At 55.1% G+C, this 19,975-nt stretch overlaps 3 protein-coding genes across 11 annotated transcripts in view; 1 reads left to right on the forward strand and 2 right to left on the reverse strand.

The window, feature by feature from the left end:
* Positions 1–1,150: 1,150 nt before the first annotated feature.
* HMOX2 (heme oxygenase 2) lies at positions 1,151–4,521 on the reverse strand. 2 transcript variants are annotated; one of them, XM_058157743.1, is made up of 6 exons: positions 4,243–4,521; positions 3,763–3,928; positions 3,260–3,377; positions 2,361–2,852; positions 1,763–1,883; positions 1,151–1,692 (listed from the first exon to the last, which is right to left on the reverse strand). In XM_058157743.1, the coding sequence occupies exons 2-6, from the start codon at positions 3,879–3,881 to the stop codon at positions 1,565–1,567; spliced, it is 978 nt and encodes a 325-aa protein (XP_058013726.1). In that variant the 5' UTR covers positions 3,882–3,928; positions 4,243–4,521; the 3' UTR covers positions 1,151–1,564. The 2 variants fall into 2 exon arrangements, with proteins under 2 accessions (XP_058013726.1, XP_058013725.1); XM_058157742.1 differs by having other exon boundaries at positions 3,763–3,925; positions 4,243–4,520.
* A 561-nt stretch (positions 4,522–5,082) lies between these two features.
* Positions 5,083–12,664, reverse strand: DNAJA3 (DnaJ heat shock protein family (Hsp40) member A3). Of its 4 annotated transcripts, none has more exons than XM_058157739.1 (12): positions 12,327–12,517; positions 11,895–12,031; positions 10,995–11,078; positions 10,707–10,913; positions 9,725–9,877; positions 8,171–8,318; positions 7,882–7,946; positions 7,656–7,784; positions 7,122–7,237; positions 6,837–6,934; positions 5,847–5,965; positions 5,083–5,329 (listed from the first exon to the last, which is right to left on the reverse strand). In XM_058157739.1, exons 1-11 carry the CDS (start codon positions 12,502–12,504, stop codon positions 5,862–5,864), a joined length of 1,419 nt encoding a protein of 472 aa, XP_058013722.1. In that variant the 5' UTR covers positions 12,505–12,517; the 3' UTR covers positions 5,083–5,329; positions 5,847–5,861. The 4 variants fall into 4 exon arrangements, with proteins under 4 accessions (XP_058013722.1, XP_058013721.1, XP_058013724.1 ...); XM_058157738.1 differs by having other exon boundaries at positions 9,710–9,877; XM_058157741.1 differs by lacking the exon at positions 5,847–5,965 and having other exon boundaries at positions 12,327–12,664.
* A 920-nt stretch (positions 12,665–13,584) lies between these two features.
* The window catches only part of LOC131185301 (mitochondrial import inner membrane translocase subunit TIM16-like), a 30,585-nt gene continuing 24,194 nt past the window's right edge, over positions 13,585–19,975 (forward strand). For 4 of the 5 annotated variants that reach the window (XM_058157720.1, XM_058157716.1, XM_058157717.1 and 1 more), the window contains exons 1-6: positions 13,585–13,793; positions 15,221–15,314; positions 15,805–15,879; positions 17,306–17,376; positions 17,611–17,794; positions 18,956–19,032. In XM_058157720.1, coding sequence (XP_058013703.1) covers positions 13,734–13,793; positions 15,221–15,314; positions 15,805–15,879; positions 17,306–17,376; positions 17,611–17,794; positions 18,956–19,032 — 561 coding nt within the window. In that variant the 5' untranslated portion in view covers positions 13,585–13,733. The remainder of the gene's footprint in view (positions 13,794–15,220; positions 15,315–15,804; positions 15,880–17,305; positions 17,377–17,610; positions 17,795–18,955; positions 19,033–19,975) is intronic. The other variant, XR_009152118.1, reaches the window with a different exon arrangement.

Consider the following 19,975-nt stretch of genomic DNA (forward strand, 5'->3'; position numbering starts at 1 on the left):
TGTTTTTTGATTCTGCACAGCTCCCTGTGCTTTGTAGATTATGGCCAGACACCGGAAGCCAGTCTGCCTCTTGCTTGCAGGAGCTGTGCCTGACAGAGTGAAGCAGTGGCATTGAGCTGCTCAGAGACTTTTTTCAGGAGAAAGAAGAGGCCCAGCCAAAGTGTAGGGCACCCCACGCAAGCAGTGAGAGCTGGCTCCCCATCATCCCTTATCTTGTTTTGTCTGAGCCATCTCTCTCAACTTGTTTGGGCCAATGGCACTGTCCCTTTTAGCTGGACCTGAATCCTGTTTGACCATTGGAGGCGTGCAGGAGGCCCAGAGCCAGCCTCCCCCTCTCCCCTTCCTGGCTGCAGATATTCCTCTAGTCCGAGCCAACCCTGAGCTGAGAAAATATGCTTGTCCCAGATTCCCTTTGTGATTGCTTGTTGTTTCAGGTACTAAACTTAGTAACTACTTTACGGAAATGTGAAAATCCCGAAGAGGCACACACACATGCCATTTTGCACTAGTTTTGCTAAAAAGCCCTTGCCTGACCCTGATGAACAGGGTGCACAGGAGCTCCTGAAGTTTGTGGTGGGATAGCAGGTGGCTAGTCCGAGTCCCTGGCTCAATTTTCCAGAGCCTGAGCTGCCTTGCCTCAAGCACTTGTGCCCGTGTCTGGTACTGCCCAGGCACCTGTTCACCCAAAGGCTGCCCACTGAGGCTGCAGAGCACGGATGGGCCAGGCCTGGGTTTGAGGACTCTCTAAAGCAGTTGGAACCAGCAGGGAGTTCTCATCCCATTCTTCTTAGAGGGGAGTAACCTGTCGAAACTCTTCCGTGTTTGTAATCAAATAAAAAGACTGACCCTGAGTGGATGTGTGTGCTGTGTGTCTGGAGCGTAATCCAGAGCCTGGCTGTTGGGGGGTGGAGTGGACGGAGCCCTGCTCGTCCCCCAGAGAGGAAGAAGGGGGGATTCCTTGGTTTTATGCAGGGGACAAGGGAGGACCAGAAGTTAACCTGGAGCTCATTTTGACCCTCTTATCAGTATTTTCAGAAGGCTGTGGGCAGCCCGCTTACATGCCCTCACGTGCCAGGTGAAGACACTCATGAGGCAGAGAAGCAGGACTGCCACAGCCTGAAAGTGCCCTCCCCAAATCACGCAAACTACAGAAACCAAAGATCAGTTTTATTATGTCAGAGGCATTGCCATAGTCTAGAAGCTACATGAACATTAAACCATGACCACTTTCCATATGTACAAATGGGAGAACCCCCCTGCAACTAAGCAGGAGTGAAGTGCATTCTGCATCCAGACGAGAGGACTGCCTGCCTGTCCTCCCACCTCCCGCCCTCCACGTAGCGTGGAAGAGAAAAGCTCTAACCGTTCGGGCCCCTTCTCTCCCCAAGCCAATAGCTCAGATTTTCTGATTAGTTCTGTTCCCAATTGTTTGGAGACATAGGCATTTGTACACTGGATTTGGGTTTAATGTTTCCTCAATTAAATCCGGCATTAAAAGTCCACTTATTTCAATGGAGAAAAAGAGCACTTTCTTCAAGGGCCAATGGGCAGCCGGTGCCCAGCCTCACATCACGTACCAGGCTGCAATGCCAGCAGTGACTGCAACGCAGGCTGCCAAGACCAGCTGGACGGTGGGCTGCTTCAGGGCAGCCAAGGCGAGGTGGCAGGGGCAGGCAGTGTCCTTGGAGCCGGCTGAGGAGGAAGAAGACCGTTAGAGGCTGGAGGAAGCCAGAGGGGGAAGAGGGGGAAGAGGGGGACCTACCGAGTTTTGATGCATAGTACGGGCATTTGCGCATGTCTCCTTTCCCATCATGCACTGGGAGGCCGCCATCTTGGGCTTCTTCTGGTAATAAAGCCCCGATCTTGTCCAGCTCCTCAAAGACCTGCAGACAAAGTCCAAGGTTGCCCTAAACTGAAATAACAGTCGCCAGGAGTGCTCAGCTGATCTAGGCCCAGCCCTTGTGAGCTGTTCTGGGCTCTAGCCAGACAGCAAATCAGAGCTGCCCGATAGCAGTAACCGCCTCAACAGCGGTGGGCTGGACCAAGCTCTGGAGCCGAAAGACTCGGTTTGCTGCTGGAGGACGCCAGGCCTGTCCCTTAGGATGTCGAAACAGGAGGTAGGCAGCAATTGGAGGTCTCCTGGCTCAAGCCTGACATGCCACAAAAGACGCTCATTTGGCCACAGAAAAACCTGAACTTGGTACCACTGGCTGCTTAGGTGTGAGCTGAGGGAGAAGGCAATGGCAGGCAGCCCTGCAGGGTCAACTGGCCTTGGGAAAAGAGCCCCCATCCAGCCCCAGAAGGATGGATTAAGGGAGGGTTGGCTTTAGCAGGCACCCTGAAATCCAGCAACTGCACACCTGCATGTTGAATTCAAAGGCTCTGTTGGCCTCCTTGACAATCCTCTCCTTGGTCTCCTGGGACACATCCAGGGCGTTCAGCCGGGCTCGGTAGAATTGCTTGAACTGCTGGGGGTTGGAAATGTTTTCAAACATGTAGAAGTTGATTCCTTCTCCACTGCTTGGCAACTTCAGTGCACGCTGAGCCACCCTTTTCAGCACCTGACCCCCAGAAAGGTCCCCCATGTAGCGGGTGTAAGCATGGGCCACCAGGAGCTCCGGCTCCTGCTGCCCAACATGATGGATGCGATCCACGTAGCGCTGAGTGGCTTCTGAGCACTGGATCTTCTCCTCCCAGCCTTCCCCATACAAATACTCCAGATCTCTTGCTAAGGCTTCTTTCCGGTGCAGCTCCAAGGGGAAATACAGAGGGGTAAAGCTGGGCTGGTCCTTGTTGTGCTCCATCTCCTCCTCCAGCGCCGAGTAGGTGAAATAAAGGGCTGCTGTGCCCAGCTGCAAGGAAACAAAAGGAGCCATGAAAGGCCAGTGGCTACCAGTGCACCCTGTTGCCCAAGCCATTGGACTGCTTTGCCTGTGGCTGCCTTGCTCCCTGAGGCCAATGTGCCAAAAACAGCAACGCCCCTTTGCTTCAGTGAAAGCAGCAGCCCCGTTGGACCCATCCAGGAACGAAGGTTTCATTTTCTATGCTTCTTAAGTCAGAAAAAGGAGATACAAACCATTAAAGGACCCCAGAAAGATCTGCTGAGATGGAGGGAGGGGTGACTCCAGAGAAGCCAACCCTCTTCTGCCACAGATGGAGCTGTCCTGCTCCAGAGTAAGGCATCCATCAGAATGGGCTAAATTTGTCTCCTCTTCTGACCCCAACCAGAGACCCAGGACTTGGATAAAGCTGGATATACCTTGAAGAGCTCCCTCTTGATGTGTCCCTTCAGGAAATCTTTGACAAACTGGGTATTCTCAGCCCGGTCATGGGCCTCCTTGGTCCCTTCCTTCAGCAGCTCAGACAGGTCTGTGGGACTGTGGAGAGACAGGGGTCCCGGGGAGAGTGGCAGGGCATTGCAAGCTCAAATCATCTGCAGGCAGCAGGGCAGGCCCTCAACTCTGTGGGGCATTGAGGAGAGCAGGCTCTGCACCACAAATAACCACATCTCCCACTTTTAGCACCCCAGGCCCTGGCAGCCAAGCTCACTCCTCAAAGAAGGGAACGGGCAAAGTCAGAGATCTGCTGTGCCAACTGCAAACTGGCATCAGCAGTCCCAGAGGGGGCCAATCTCTCTGCTCCAGGATGAAGCCGGCCTCCCCCCCCCCCCAGAAAAGGCCTCCTCCCTTGCATGAAGCTCCTGCCAGGCACTTCAGCCTCTCTCAGCCTCCACCTGCCCCTCTAAGAAGCCGGAGATGCTACCTGCTGGTCTTCTCCTCCTCCCCCTCCTCCTCCTCCTCCTCTTCTTCTTCCTCCTCCTCCTCCTCCTCGTAAGAATGGCTTTCCGGCTCATCCATCAGCTCGGTAGCCTCGGTCGACATGGCGCCTAACCTGCTGGGCTGCAGTCCCGGTTCAGCTCCAGCTCCTGCTGGGAAAGAGCCCACCACCGTTTAGCCTCCCGGGGGTGCCGCTAAAGCAGAGCGTCGCAATGCCCGAGCGAGGCCATAGGGAGCGCAGCAGCGGCCCTCTCCGTGCCTCCATCGCAAGCGCCGGGAAGCGCCGCAGGGAGGCCGGCTCGGGCCCTCGGGACGCCCGCCAGGGAAGGGGCTGTCCCTTCTTGGCCGAGGTGCCGCGCGGGGGTCTCGGCTGGCCCTCCCGGCCGCCCCGCCGGGCCCGGAGGCGTGGGGGGGAGAGGGCCGCAGCGGTCGCGGGGCCGACATCCCTCGCGCGCCCGCCGGTTACCTGCCCGCTGCCGCCGCCGCTCCTCCTCCTCCTGCGGCTCTTCCGGTCACCCAGCGGCCGCGGCTGCCCGGCTGGCTCCGCCTCCCTCTGTCACGCGGACAAAGCGCGCTGAATATGCATGAGCCGCGTCCGGGGCCCTGCAGCGCGGGGCTCAACCTTGAACGGCGCTGTCGTCAGCCGGCGAAGCCGCAAAACTAGCGGCCGTTGCCGGCTCTGCGCAATCGTCCGCCGACGCCGCCTTTTTGCCCAGGCATCAGAGCGAGACCTCCCCGTGTGGTTGCATGGCTGCATCGCCCCCCCCCACCATCAGAAAGCCGCTTCCCTCCAACTGATGGAATTCTGTAAGGCAGGAGCAGTCGGATCTCTCCGCCGATCTTTCTATGGCAAGTCCATTATTAGCCGTCATCCGAGCAAGCTGCCAGGGAAGCCAAAGAGCTCCGGCTGCTGGGCCAGTAGGCCTTCCTAGGCTCCCCTGGAGATTGGCAGGGGCTCCTGCTTTTTTAGCAGCCTTAGGCTCAGCTGCAAAGGGTGCCCCCCCATCGCTTACCTTTCTGCTTTTCAACCACTCTCCTCTTGGGCCGGGGATAAAGCACAATGGGAGCAGAATCAAGAGTGATTTCTTACATTGCCCTTCTCTTCAAGAGAGTCCGCCCAGTCCATGGCTGAAGCTCTCCATTCTGGAGCAAAGCACCACGGCCACATTGCTGAAGAAGTGTGAGGCCAAGTGTGATCTTGGGAGCTCTCTGGGGAATTTTTTCAAACCTCAAGATAGGACTCTGTACTCGGCACAAGGTACACTTTATTTTTGCTCCTCAGGACCCTCACCCACCCACCCACCCAGCAGTCTGCTCTGTTCAGAGAGAAACAAGTCCAGGAAGACCAAGAACCTTTCACAACTCCATCCCCCACCCAAAGCCCCCGGTTGAAAACGCTGCAGTCTAACATCTAGAGGAGTGGCCTTCTTCCTTCAATGGAGCCATCGGGCTGTGGACCTTCAACGTGTGTCTGTCTTCAGTTCTAAAGCCACTGGCATCACGCCTTCCAGACTGCTGCTGCCCCAACATCTAGTTTCCAGTGGAACGTTTTCCTAGAGCCAAAAGAAAGAGGGATGTCTGTGACCTTCACAAAGACTGTGGACAGATCTAGTTAACCATTCTCTCAATAGCCAAGCCGGAACTCCGGTGCCCCCAGCCCTAGCCCCAGAAGTCACTTTTAAGGCTCTGGATTTGCTGCAACGTTTTGGGGAGGCTCATAGATGCAAGAATTGAGGAATTTTTAACTAAATACAAGCTCTTCTGCAATGATACCAGGAGTCTTTAGTATAACACCAAGGGATGGAAACTGCAGTTACTAATGCCCGCTCCTCTGCTTCTTGTATTTGTTTTTCTGTTCAGCTGCTGCCCTATGAGTGCTGGGAGCAACATGAAACAGCTTGAGGGTGCAAGAAAAGACCCAGAGGCAACAGAGTGTCTGTCCAGTCCCCAGCAAGGAATGTGCCTGCTCCGGAGTGGTTTTCCTACAGCTTCATCCTCCCTCCCTCCCCGGTTTCTGCAAATAGCGAACACAGAGACCTGTGCATGGAAAGATCACAAGAGGCTTCCTACCTCTGGTGCAGTTAATCAGAAGCTAAACATTTTCTTAAGTTTAGCTAGGAATCCCTCTGTGCCGTCCCCTGCCTCAGGCCTCTCCTCGCCTGCCCCTGTGCTAGTCGTGCCCCTGCCACCTAGACACAAATAGCAGAGAGCTTGGTCAATACATGTTGGGAGAAGGATCCTGTCCCGTTTCCCAGCCTTTTTTGGGGGGATGGGGAGTTGAAGCTGAGAAGATGCCTTCCTTCCTCAGGCCTCTTTGCCCAGGACATGAGGAATGTTCAAATGACAACTCCTGTCATGCTATACATGGTTGCTGAGACTTCCTGCACCCAGCAACAATTTTGGCTGCCTCCTCATTACTGTTTTATTTCTATCACTTATCCTTTAGCCTCTCTATTCTTTCATCAATTGCGAAACTATGATCTCAACAAAGATACATATTCTAATGCACCTCCCCTCTCCCTGGTGAACTTGCTAAACTGCTCCGAATGTCTTGGTGAACATACAACTCGGGCCCTGAATCCGTGGAAATATAAGAGTGCTCATGAAATGGAAATCAGCCAATTGCATCTTGTGGGTCACTGTGGGGCAGGGAAAGCACTACGGGAAGGCCAAAAACTGCTCTTAATTGGGGGATTTGTTCCCACTACTAAACCATCAGCCGACCATGCTGCCAACGCATGCACTGCACTAATTCAACTTCAGAGGTCAGTAAAGTTCAGTGCATTGTGGAAGGCCAGAAAATTGAGCAAAGCACAGAGGAAATAATGGTGGGTAACCCTATTAGGCAAACCCAAGTAATAGTAACCTTTTCCTGCCAAAGGAAAAATGGTGACACCATCCGAGTAGAAGGCTGTGCCTTCCAGAATTTTGTAGTTCCACCATGGTTGACATCATTCAAAGCCATAGTTTATGCCACCGGAGCCAACAGTTCAACTATAACCAAAGGACGACCTGCTAGCCCCAAAGTACAGCCAAGATCTGATAGCTCTACAGCCTCACCAGTAGTGGTGCTGGTGATGCCATTCACAGTCCCTTCTACATCGGTTTCATCTTCTGCATAGCTCAGCATCAAGGCTCGCTGGCGATCAGTCAGCCTCCTGCAGGAGAGACGGAAGGTGCAATAAGAGCCCTCCAGGTCAATGGAGGGCTCTGGAGGAAAGCCAGCCTCTCTGGGCACAGAATTCTTGCAAAAGCAACAGACTGACACATCTCCCTGCCTCAAAGGCCCCTTTTCATGCCAATAACCTCTTCTACCCTGTCCCCCAAAATGCCCAGTCTTCTTACTTGGGAACTTTGACCTTGATATGAATGTAGTGGTCTCCATAACCGTAGCTGTTCACCTTGGGAATTCCCTTCCCGCTCATCCGAATCCTCTGGTCAGCCTGGATGCCAGGGGGGATCTAGGAAAGCACAGAAAACAGAAGATTAAAGCTTTTCAGATGCTTTTCACTCAATGCTCCTGAACTCTTACTGTATCTCATAAATGTGAGAATCAGCTGCCGTTACCAAAGAACTCCTGGGAGTGAATGTTCTAAGATTTAACACCCTGGGCTGTACATAGAACATCACAGAAAATGTCAATCTTCTCTTGAAGCAAAATCAGGGCAAATGAAAATACCAACGGAGCAGCAAATGACCACAGCTGCTGCAGAACAGAAGTGCCAATCATTTCCATGCAAAAAAGACAACCCTTCCAAGGAAAGAAACATGGCTTTCCGTACAAAAGGTTAACATCCCCTTCATGTTTTTTGGGTTTTTTTTTCGTCTAATCACAGACGAGCCATTTCGCTTGTTCTGCATTTGTGGCAGGGGACGTACCATAACGTTGATCGTCTCATATAGGCCGGGCGACCTTGCTGTCCCTCCAAGAACAGCTTGTGCTATGGAGATGAAGAGGTCGGAGTGGATATCAGCACTGTCTCTCCGGAACACGGGGCTTTTCTGAACCTGGAACCAGGGACAGAGTTCAAGGACTCAGCAAGTGCAGGCAGCCAACCAGTTTTAAGCATGGCATAACATGGCAAAGCTGCAGGTCAGTACACACCCTGAAAGTAATGAAAATTTCTTTCCTTCCAACAGGCATCCGAACGGTCTGTCCATCCTCCACACCTAAAGCCAAACAAAGGCACTCAGGATTACCTTTCACCTAGCCCCTCATTTTTTCTTCTCCGCTCGTGGCAACTCTGATTTGAGGCTGAAGGCATTAGGATTGGGTTCTAACTGTTTTGGAGCTGCACAGCTCTGATTTCTGCAAGGACCGATTTTCCTCCCTGCTGTTTCACTTCAGAAGAGCAGCTGTTATTCTGCCCTAGAAGCACTTGGTACATACATACCTGCTGGGACCGGGACCATCACTGTCTTCTTCTGCTTGGTTTGGCCAGAGCCACGACAAATCACACATGGGTTAGTTACAACTGAACCCCGCCCACCACACCGTCGACACGTCGAACGCATGACGAACGGGCCTGTGTTGATCGTCTCCTGTCCAAAAGAAGACACAAGGAAAGGTGAGATGCCAGGAAATTTCACTTCTGCGTTGCAATGGCTTCCCCAACGCCTGCTCAGAAGACGAGGAGTTTCGCCAAAGTCTCCAAGCAGGGCTGGGGAGGAGAATTGGACCCCAGTCAGCACATCATTATCAGTGGTTTTGGGGTGAGGTACCAACTGTACGCTGATGATACGCAGCTGTACTTTTCCACCCCAGGCAACTCCAACAAAGCTGTCAAAGTACTGTCCCGATGTCTGGAAGCCGTACGGGTCTGGATGGGGAGAAACAGGCTCAAGCTCAATCCCTCCAAGACGAAGTGGCTGTGGATGCTGGCACCCCGGTACAGTCAGCTGCAGCCGCGGCTGACTGTTGGGGGCGAGTCATTGGCCCCGATGGAGAGGGTGCGCAACTTGGGCATTCTCCTGGATGGGTGGTTGTCTTTTGAAGATCACTTGACGACCGTCTCCAGGAGAGCTTTTTATCAGGTCCGCCTGATTCGCCAGTTGCGCCCTTTCCTTGACCGGGATGCCCTATGCACGGTCACTCATGCTCGTTACCTCTCGCTTGGATTACTGCAATACTCTCTACATGGGGCTCCCCTTGAAGAGCACCCAGAGACTCCAGCTGGTTCAGAATGCAGCTGCACGGGTGATAGAGGGAGCTGGTTGGACCTCCCATATAACACCAATCCTGCGCAGACTGCACTGGCTGCCTGTGGTCTTCCGGGTGCACTTCAAGGTGTTGGTTACCACCTTTAAAGCGCTCCATGGCTTAGGACCGGGTTACTTACGGGACTCCCTACTGCCACCGTTTGCCTCCCACCGACCCGTGCGCTCTCACAGAGAGGGACTCCTTAGGGTGCCGTCAGCCAAGCAATGTCGGCTGGCGGCCCCCAGGGGAAGGGCCTTCTCTGTGGGGGCCCCTACCCTATGGAATGAGCTTCCCCCTGGACTTTGCCAACTTCCGGACCTTCGGACCTTTCGCTGCGAGCTTAAGACCTATTTATTTATCTGTGCGGGACTGGCATAGAATTTTAGTTGTTTTTAGGGTTTTAAATTTTTAAATTAGGTTTTGGGATTTTAAAAGTATTTTTAAATTGGGCTAATTTAAATAAGTTTTTTAATTAATATTTTATTCTACTGTATGTATTTGATTGTTGTTTTTATTTTGCCTGTTCACCGCCCCGAGTCCTTCGGGAGAAGGGCGGTATAAAAATTAAAATATTATTATTATTATTTTATTATTATTATTATTATCAGGGTCCATAGCCATCTGAAGCAAGGAATTGGCTTTCTTCTTATTTATTTATTTATTTAATTAAATAAATTTTTCTTCTAAAGCGCCGAGGAGCCCAGTCGTTCCCTGCACCAAAGCTTGCTCACACCTGCCCTGCCCTTACTGTGCCAGTCCCGTTGCAGTAGGAGCAATGCACTACTCTGGTGCCCGGTTCATGCCCTCTGCCATCACAGCGCTGGCAGTTGTCATTGATCTGCACCATGATCTCCTTGTTGACGCCCTTTGCCGCCTGGGTGAATGTCAGATCCATAATGTACTACAGAAGAGAAAAAAAATATCAGTGTTTGGAGCTCACAGTTTCAAGCCAACATTTTGCATATCATGTAGAACAAAAGGAAGAATACAAATCTGTCTAGATTGAGAAAAAGTACTCTGGCATCTTTCAGACAATTAATTATATGTATGAACAGTGAGAGGGCCATTTTGGTGCAGTGATTTAAAGCCACCGAGCTAGACACTGTGTGATAGTAAGTTGCAGCCCTGCCTTAGGCACAGAAACAACTGGTGACTTTCAGCCAGCCCTTCTCTCTCAGCCCTAGGAAGAAGGCAAAGAAAATCTTGCCAAGAAAACTGCAGGGACTAATCCAGGCAATCACCAGAAGTCAACACTTTTGCTTTGTACTAAAGCAAATCAAGCAACTAAAAAGACCAACACAATACAAATCAAATTTGCTAATCATAATACATCAAAAATCAAAATTGTAACCTACTTCTTCACACTATTTTTTCTTGGAAACCCAAACTCTTTGTTAAGAGATTTCTGCATTGTTGTTTCCCTCTTAAAATCTAAATATCAAAAAGGATAACTACTGAATTTGAATGAAAGTAATGTTCAGTCTAGCCATTAATGTGGGCAAAATCATTGTAATTGTTAAATGCACCTTTGATTTTTTCCCCGCCTTAAGACAGCAAAAACTCAATTCAACTGATCACGGAGGAGTGATTTTATCTGTCAATTCTGAAAGCAGATAGTTCCTAAAGATTCATCATTTGCATAGGATTTCTTATGCAGATGTTAAAGCAGGAGAAATTAAAGCCCCAAGGGACTTTACACACCAGTGGCCTGGGCTGCAATTCAACTTTACCTCCTGGGGCTGGTCAAAGACAGTGCTAAAGTCTCCAAAAGGGGACTGCGAGAACTCCCCAAAGATCTTCCTAAACAGCTCCTCAGGGTCAATAGTTGGGCCAGTGTGCCTGTACTGCTGCCCGGAACCTGCCGAGCCAGAGCCAAAGCCAAAGTCCGCGGTACCGTAAGTGTCATACTGCTTCCGCTTTACTTCATCTCCCAAGACCTGCCAATGATACAAGAGCTCAGTCATGGTGGGGGGCAGTTCCCAAGCCGTGGAGTGTAAAAGGGAAAGTAAGTATGCTACCTCATAGGCCTCAGCCAATTGAGAAAACTTCTCCTTTGCTTTAGGGTCATCCTTATTGGTGTCAGGATGATACTTCTTGGCAAGCTAAGCAAAGAAAGAAAAATACAAAATAAAAATTGCGTACAAGAGATTGTCAGTCCCTTTGTGTGTTGGGAATTCATGCAATGAATTTTAAATCAGCTATATTGAACTGTTAAAATAGTTTTTACCTTCTGGAGTATTTTTGCCTATATAGTATTTTAAATAAGAAAGAAGTTATTTCATTTCTACCACGGATCATAATACACTGAGCACCGCACATTTGTAGTGCAGTTCAGAAATCCTTAGAAGTAATGGCCTTGAAAAAGCCAAATTAAACAAGAGAGGGTTTAAAGAACAATATTAGCCAAAGAACACAACAGCAGCCTTGCTGGATCAGATACAGCTCTTCCTATTCCAGCAATTTGGCTCCAAGTAGCTAGTGAAGTGCTCTCGGGATTATGCCCACACATAAAGTCAGCCCCCTCCTTTCCTTGGATTCTGCAGCCAACACTTAGAAATCAGCCTAGGAATGTCAGAAAAATCCAATATTACAGAATGGATTCCCTAAGCGGTAGTCTAGTCTTGTGATGAAATCTCAGTCACAACATGGGAAGTTGCTGTTTATTTTACCACTCCTTTGCTTTTGAGTACATGGAGTACACATAAATATAAAGGAAACCAGCTTTTTAAGCAATTACTAGCCCCAAATGATTGAGGTAGAGTTGAGAAGGCATAGGACACAATGCCAGCCCTAAAGCTGGAGAGGAAAAAGACATGCAAGCTGTTTAGGAGAGGGTTAGTAAACTGGCCAGTGCTATTTGCCCCCTTCCGTTCAGACACCCCACCCCACGCCCTACATCCCCTGAGAAGCGGCCGTGCCTGGTAATAGGCCTTCTTGATCTCCTTCTGGCTGGCGCTGCGAGGCACACCCAGAATCTGGTAATAATCCTCTTTGCTGCTGCTCGAGGCGCTGGTGTGAATCGAAGCCGCCCAGACGAGAGGAAGCGGTCGGATTCCTGCGCAAAGCGAAGCGGAGGGTCAAGCCGGCTGCCAGCGTCGAGGGAAGGGCGGAGGCAGCCCCTACGGCCGAGCCCCGCCCCGCCCCAGATCGGATTCCCCGCAGGCTGCATTTCTCCGGCTTCCTGGTCAAGAGGCCCGCGCGCGGCCAAGGCGGAGCATACTGGGCCGACCCCTCCAAGGCCTCTCTCGGGGGCCCAGCGCCGCCCTGCCAGGCCGGCAAGAGGAGTGGGGCAGCGCTCTGCTCGTCCTCAGAGGCGCGCTTGTCGTTCCCGGGGCTGCCCGGCCTCTTACCGGAGCGGTTTCCCATCCGCGGCGCCAGGGCCGCGCGAGAGGCGACGGGGGCCACGCTCCGCCAGCGGGCAAGAGCCAGCACCAGAGCCAGGCGCCGCGGCTCCGCGCCGCCCGCCCGGCAGCTCCCGGCAGCGGTTGCCGCCTCCGCCAGCCAGCGTGAGACGGACCAGGCTGCCATCTTGCGTTGCTCAGTCGCAGTGCGCCTGCGCTCCTCAGCCCGGCAAGCCGGGAGTCCGACTGCGCAAGCGCACCGTCCCGTGGTATAGGAGGACACAGCCGCCCTTTCTCAGAGGTCAATCCCGCCGACGCGAAGCTCGGGCTGCTCCTGGGTCCTAGTACCCTCCTAATTCTCGGTCTAGGCGCGGGAATGGGTTTGGCGTCTGCGAGGTTCAAGGGTGCTTATCCGGAGCGACCGTCTGGCCGTGGGTGGCTCTGGACTTCGGCTCGGCGCTCCTGCCTTGCCCTCCCCTTCCACACACGGGGTCCCACTAGTCCAGGCCAGGGGGAGCGGGATCGCGGGAGCCTTCAGAAGTGCGGGGAAAGCCCCCGGAGAAGGGTTGGGCGAAGGGAAGCCGAGGCGGAGACCAGGCGCGGCCCCTTCTTAAGCTCGGTCGGAAAGAGCGGGAGCGCCGCTGGTCCAGACGGAGGGTGTGGCCGAGACAGGGTCTGCGCGAGTCCGGCAGCTGCTCTCCTGCCCGGGAGAGGTGGGAGCTACTTCTCGCCTTCGGCCACGAGCCTCCCTGCCGGAGCGGGAACAATCCCGCTTGGCGAGTTCGAGCCTAATAGAGTGGGGAAGGGGCCCCATGGGAAGAACCGCAGGGCCGGCTGAGGACGGAGCCTCGGGGGAGGGTCTTTGGGTGGCCCCTGCTGGGTTCCAAGGCGCCCTTTGGCCAGACGCGGCCCTCGAGGAGCCCTCCGGCAGCCCGGCCGTTGATCTCCCCAGGGCCGAAGGGCCGCCGAAATAGCCACCGGAGAGCCAATAGAAGAGGCCCAGCCACCAATCAGCCGAGAGTCGGTCTGGAGGGAAAGCCGTCCGAGTGAGCGGGACGCGACGGGGATGGAGGCGAGGAGAGAAGGTCTGGAAGGCAGGCAGTGCGCTTGTCCAGTTCGCAGCTGCCGGGAGGAGCGCTCAGCGCGGTCCCCAAAGAAGCCCCTTGCAGCCGTGGCGCCTGAAGACGACCGGTCCCCGGGATGCTTCCCTGCCGGCGCCCGGCCAGCTGCTGACCAATAAAGCGCTAGGTCTGCCTGGGTTCTTGGTTGTGGGCGCCACCCCCGCAGCCGGGGAAGAGGGCGCGCCGGTGCTCAGCCTGTGGCGAGCGGCTCCTCCCCTCGCAGAATTCTGGGGCCCGCGTGGGCGGGGCCTCTGTGGAATCGCACCCGAGGCTGGACGGCGGCAGACGCGACAGCATGAGCCGGTTCAGGGTGTCTAAGTTCCGGCACGCCGAGGCCAAAGTGGCCCGCAAGGAGGTGGGTGGGCCGGCGTCGTCGTGAGTCGTGCTTTCCGCCGTATCGTCTCCCCGGTGAACTGGCGCACCCACCTGCCGGGGCGGGCGGCGGCCCGATGGACGCATCGGTTCCTTGCTCTCCCCCGCGGCTGGGCTCAGGCTCCATCGGGAGGAAGCGAGCGGGACGCCGGCGCTTCCGGAGGGGGCTGCAGGGCTGAGTCGCGCTCGCGTGGGCGCTTCCCGAGACGCCGTCAGGCCTTGCCTAGGGGAACTGAGGCCGAGGCCGCCCTCCGGCTGGCTCTTGATTCGGGGCAGCCGAGGCCCTGAAGAGCCGAAGGGAAGTTGCCGGGACTGCATCCGGGGAAGCCTCGCCCTCCAAATTTAGTCCGGTCGGGGGGCGAGCAAGGCGGCTTCCCCAACAGCCCCTCGCTACTAGGGGCCCGGCTGGGCAGGGGCCGCATCCCCGGGACCAGTTGGGCTGGGCAAGGGCCGCATCCCCGGGACCAGTTGGGCTGGGCAAGGGCCGCATCCCCGGGACCAGTTGGGCTGGGCTGGGGCCGCCCGGCAGGTGTCTTTTCTGCCGTCGCTTCAGCCAGCAATTGGAGCGGCCGGAGTTTGGAGGCTGAGCAGCAGCGGGGAATGCGCCAAACAGCTGGGTGCGAAGCCGGATCCCATCGGCCCGTCGCCTCTGGCTAGGGAGGGCGGGTTGGCCCTCATCTCGGCGGCGGAAAAAGCTTCGGAAGAGGCTCTTTAAGGGGAGCCGCCTTTGCCGCTCAAACTTCCGGCTGCAGAGGAAATGCCAGAAGCGCTAATTTTGCAATATTCCGTTTTATGATTTGACGCGTGTTTTGTTCCCGCGGTGGGGGACGGGGGACGGCCGGGACAGCAAACACCTGCGCTTCCCGGCGGCTCTGCCAGGAGAGCGCCATTGACGCTCTCCTGTGTTGTAGCCTGGCCCTGCCAGCGGGCAAGCACGGGATCTCCTGGGATTAGCTGGCCTGGCCATTTGCCCCGCCATGCCAGCCGGGTGGAGCCAGTGGCCGTCTCCATCTCCTTGGGAAGCTGCTTCAGGGAAAACGCTGCGGGAGAGGGGAGGGAGTTGAATTGGGCACCCTTATGCAGTGAAATAAACTCTCGGTCTGGGATGGAGCTTCAAAGGAAGAATGGGGGAGACACACCTCATGTTGGCATAACAGGCCCATTGGCAAAGCTCCAGCCACAGGAGAGTCCAGGGATGGCCAGGAGGCTTTCCTGGTTCCCTCTTTCTGGACAGTCTGGCCAACTCTGTCTGGCAGCATCTTTGCCCTGTCCTTGGCTGAGCTTTAGTCCTCCCTGGAGAGAAAGCTGCCTTTTCATGTCCCCCACTGCCTTCTGGTTCTTGACTCACTTGTGGAAGTGAGGCCTTTCCTCCCCTTCCCCTCCCCGAGCTTGCTCTCCTCTGCGTAACAGGCCTGGATTGGAGATCTCCAAAGCAGCTGCCCTTCAGGGAACCCCCACATCAAGGCCAACACCCGCTGGATTGCATTCAGCACAGACTTGGCAGGTAAGAGGAGACCAGACCAGTCTCGGTTCTGTGCTTGCACTTTGACCTGGCAAAGAGTTTGCAAAAACCCTCTGGGTGTGACCCAGGCAGTGTCCCTGCTGAGGGTGGGGAGGCTCCCCTCCAACTGGCCCCAGTCTGGCTGCTCTGGAGGAGTTTTCTTTCCCTTCTGCTCTTCCCTCTAGCAGGGAGCTTGTCTTGTCTTCTGCTTCCCCCCACATCTTGAAAAGTCAAACATCTCCTGTTGATTGGCCCAAAGGTCCCACAGGACTGGCTTCACTTGGTTGGGGCCAGGAAGGAAAGCCTGCTCCCCAGCACTCGGTGCCTCCCTGCTGTGTAGTGGCCACCTTGAGACAGGTCTGGCCAGAAGCCAAGATTTCCAAAACCAACTCCTACCAATAGATCAGGCAGCTCTGTGAGTGGAAGGCAAACCAGGGAGAGCAGGTGGGCTATTCAGGGGGCCGGCTTCATGATCTTTTTCTGCTTTTGCCAGGCGTGCTGGGTGCTGTGCTCCTGGAGAGCCCGAAGGGGATCAAGAGAGTTATCTCTCATCTGCACTGCCATTCAGGTGAGCTGGAGAAGCTGCAGGGGCAGCCTTTTGGGGAAACGGGCAAGTCTCCCATGCAGAGAAAAGAAAAGTTTACTGCTCGGGTAAGAAAAAAAAACTATATAGAGGAAGAGAGAACCAGGCTATCTGCTTTCAGTTCTGCTGCCGGTTGCTTAAGACAAGCTGTTGCTGTTGCAATCGCTCTCCTGCACAGCTGCCAAAAGGAAGGGTATCACGTGACTGACACCCTCCTCCCCCACAGCCTTGTCCTACTTTTGACAGACTCTGAGCCAGGGGCAGTGCAGCCCTGCCGCACAGGGCTTGCTTGTGGATGAGAGTGGGAGTTTCACACTTAGCCTGATGTGTGGGCATCATAGAAGCAGACGCCAGCCTGCCCAGGACTTTCTGCTACACGCTCATTCAGAGGGTATTGCACCCCAACCTCCATTGGCCCAGGACTGTGGGCTGCCAGCTCTGCGCCTACCCTCTGGAAGCCATAATCTGGATAGAAACTGTAATCCGACAGCTGCACTGCCAACCTGCCTGTCTCAGAGGATGAAGCCCCTGGTCTCGGAAGCCTCACTGGGCCAGCCCACAGCGGGAAGCTGCTGCTCTCCTTCCTTTGTATTGGTGGCTCTGCAATCCAAAATCTCTGTCAAAATGCATCTCGAAGGGGGGGGGGGAAGCAGGAGGAGCTCCTGGGTGTGCTCACTCCCATCCCCTTGGAACTGAGAAAGTGATGCACTGTGCCCAAGCCTCAAAGGGCTTAGTAGCCACACAGACCCACATTTGAAAGCAAAGGGTTGGGGGCTAAATCATCCCACACTTAGGGAACCTGAGAAGGAAGGGGAGCTGCTGGGTTGTGGTTGCCCATAGCATGAGGGCAGATGGGCAGAGGTCTTGGCTGTGCCTTCTCGACTGCAATTGTGAGAGACTTGAGAAATGGAAAATGGCAGAGTGAACTAAATAATAGTAGGATCAGACCTTCCTCTGCCCAAGCCCCCCAGACAAAGGCAATTTCATCCTGCTGGGTGGAACAGGGTGGGTAATTTGGTGTCAGATTGAATGGCCGTGTGGGGGGCACTGGCTGGGAGAAGCTGTGCCCCTTTGCTTGGGCTGGCTCTGTGCTGCAGTGGTAAACCTGCTGTCAGATGTGATGGTACCACATCTGGCGCCTCTGCAGAAGCCAAAGGCCCCCTCGGTCCAGGCTCAAACCCAGAAGCCCCAGCCAGGAACCAAGGGCAGGCTCTGTGATGACCCTTTGGCTGCAGAAGCAAGAAAAGAGTGACTTCCACCCTCCAGTTCAAATCCCAGTTCAAATCCTCTGCGTCCCGTCCCATGCTGGGAGGCAATTCCTCGGGGAGGAACAGTGCTGTGACTGCAGAGGGCGCCCACAGTCTTGGCTGCCTGCTTCTCTTGTGCTGCCCTTCCTTCTCCTCTCCTCCAGATGTGGTGACAGACTTTGACTTCTCTCCCTTTGACCAGCAGCTGCTGGCCACCGGATCAGCAGATGAAGTTGTAAGTGCAGCATCCATTGCCTAGCTTCCCCCCAAGGTCCCTTTCTCTGCAAGGACGGTTCCTGGGAGAACGGATGGGTGCAGAGAGAAAGAGGGATGGCACCGAAGTGCATTAACTGAGAGCTTTTCCCTCACCCTCAGTCTTGCCTGCCCCTGAGGGAGCCTGGCATCCCCCGAGTCTTGAGAGCAGATGCTGAGCTTCTCATGAGCACTGCCAGCGGTCTCTTTCCTGCAGGTGAAGGTGTGGCGTCTCCTTGAGTCTGGCCAAGACCTCTCATCTTCCCCCCATGTGACGCTGGGGCCAGAGAGGAGCCGGGTAGAGGTGCTTCTCTTTCACCCCACGGCGGATAGTGTCCTGGCCAGCGCAGCCGGGAAGACAGTGAAGATTTGGGATGTGGAGCAGCAGCAGATCCTTACTGGTATGATTCTAGTGGGTGCCCTTTGATCGCCCTCAGGGTGGGCTGGGAGATGCCAGGGATCCTGGACGGGACCAGTTGGCCCTGGGGAAAGCGGAGCAGCCATTAGCCAGGTCAGCTGCTTCTGCCCTGTGCTTTCATCGTGCTGGCCAATTCTCTGCCAGTCTGGAGCTGTTCCCTTTGCCCATCCCAAGCAAGCACCAAGAGATACTCCCGCATGCCTGGCCAGGCTCCCACCAGGTTATGGTCCTGCCAGAAGACCTGACCAATTTCTGTGGAAGCAGAGCTGAGGGGCTACATTTTTGGACTCCCTTTCTGGAACAGGCCGGCCTCTCAGGCCGCTGCCCACATGGGTAAATGCTAGAGGAAAGGGGCCAGAAAGAGGGACAGCAGGCGAGCCTCCAGTCAGGAAGAGTGGCCATGGCAATCACAAGAAGAGGAGAAGCCAGGCAGGCGCGAGAACCACAGAGAGCCCGTTGCCAAGCAACCTCGTGGGCCCTGTGGCGGCTTTCTGCCCAGGCACTGCCATTCCAATTTCAGAAGGCGGAAGGAGATGGGGGTATTTTCTGGGCCGAGGACAGGAAGAGCTTTGTTGCCAAGGATTGTGCTCCTCCTAGGAACAGCAGTGGGAGGGGGGGATGCCTTGCAGAGAAGGCGGCTGGTGCAGCTGGAGGGATCGCAGCTCACCAAATGTGCACCCTTGAACCGGTTCAGGGGCCCCTGCAGCAGCCCTGCCCCAGGGATGGGAGCCAGGATTGCGGGTCAAGCCCGACCTGATGTGGAAGTGGGAAGGAGGAGCAGCAGGCAGAAAAGCTCCAAGTCAGAGGAGAACAATCCAGAAGGAGCTGAGCAGGACTTCAGCTGCTCAGTTGTCTCCATGCAAAGTGGGGGGTGGGTTTCCCTTTGGCATCGTTACTGACAAGCCCTGCCCCTGTCATAAATCAAGATGAATAATTGCTGCTTGGAGAGATCTGGGCTGGAGGAAAGGCCCCTCCCTGGAAAGCAGCATCAGCCCGCATCAAGCAGGGAGGTTGCCCCTCTGCCATGTTCAGCAGCCCTCGTGGCCTGAGTTGGGGAGTCCTCCTCATGATCTGGGTGGTCCAAGCAGGGTCCTGACGGGTCCCAGAGGGCACAAAACCAGGCCTGTTTCATTCTTCTCTTCAGAGCTGGAGCCTCACCTGAACTGGGTGCAGAGTTTGGCCTGGAAACCGGACGGGTCACTTCTGGGCACTTCTTGTCAGGTGAGTGCTGTGGGGAAGCAGTGGCCAAAACAAGGAGCTGGCTCTTGAGTGCAGGTGGACACCAGGGGGCGCCAGGCTCCATGCTGTGGTGTTAGCACCCTGACAGTGAGCAGCCACTTGCCCTTGACTGCCATCTAGTGGCGCCTCAGAGGGGTCCCTGCGCTGCATTCTCTTGTCCTGTGCATGATGGGCCAGGCCCTGGGGGCGCCTGCTTGGGAAGGAACATTCTTTCCCCAAGCTTGCGCCCTCCAAGGAGAGTGGTGTCTCCTTGGGGCCCCCAGGCCCATCCCAACCAAGAACAGGCAGGGCTGCAAAGAGGAGGTTATCCCTGCCCCTCTGCAGCTTTGTGGAGACCTAGCCCGGCATCAGTTGGGCTACTGTGATGATCGCAAATACCCTGGTCCTAACCCATGGAGCGCTTTAAAGGTGGTAACCAACACCTTGAATTGCACCCGGAAGGCTACCGGCAGCCAGTGCAGGCCGCGCAGGATGGGTGTTATATGGGAGGTCCGACCAGCTCCCTCTATCACCCGCGCGGCTGCATTCTGGACTAGCTGGAGCCTCCTGGTGCTCTTCAAGGGGAGCCCCATGTAGAGAGCATTGCAATAGTCCAGGCGGGAAGTGACGAGGGCATGTGTGACCGTGCGTAAGGAGTCCCGATCAAGGAAGGGGCGCAACTGGTGAATCAGGTGAACCTGATAAAATGCTCCCCTGGTGACGGCCGTCAAATATTCTTCTAAGGACATCTGATCGTCCAGGAGAACGCCTAAGTTACGCACTCTTCCCCTGGGGGTCAGTACTTCCCCCCCAACAGTCAGCAATGGCGTAAGCTGACTGTACCGGGACACCGGAACCCACAGCCACTCAGTCTTGGAGGGGTTGAGCTGGAGCCTGTTCCTCCCCATCCAGACCCGCACGGCCTCAAGACACCGGCCCATCACCT

Source organism: Ahaetulla prasina, chromosome 14 (genome assembly GCF_028640845.1).
Source record: "Ahaetulla prasina isolate Xishuangbanna chromosome 14, ASM2864084v1, whole genome shotgun sequence".
Taxonomy (NCBI): domain Eukaryota; kingdom Metazoa; phylum Chordata; class Lepidosauria; order Squamata; family Colubridae; genus Ahaetulla; species Ahaetulla prasina.

Bases quoted from the DNA above. Each gene is read 5' to 3' on its own strand.
- HMOX2 (XM_058157743.1), bottom strand. From the start codon at position 3,881: ATGTCGACCGAGGCTACCGAGCTGATGGATGAGCCGGAAAGCCATTCT. The intron at 1,884-2,360 runs GTGTGCAGTTGC...CTTTGTCTGCAG, and splicing joins CCTTTGAATTCAACATGCAG to GTCTTTGAGGAGCTGGACAA. The intron at 1,693-1,762 runs GTAGGTCCCCCT...CTTCCTCCTCAG, and splicing joins GTACTATGCATCAAAACTCG to CCGGCTCCAAGGACACTGCC.
- DNAJA3 (XM_058157738.1), bottom strand. From the start codon at position 12,504: ATGGCAGCCTGGTCCGTCTCACGCTGGCTGGCGGAGGCGGCAACCGCT. The intron at 12,032-12,326 runs GTAAGAGGCCGG...CGCTTTGCGCAG, and splicing joins GCGGATGGGAAACCGCTCCG to GAATCCGACCGCTTCCTCTC. The intron at 9,878-10,706 runs GTAAAGTTGAAT...TCTCTTCTGTAG, and splicing joins TCTTTGACCAGCCCCAGGAG to TACATTATGGATCTGACATT.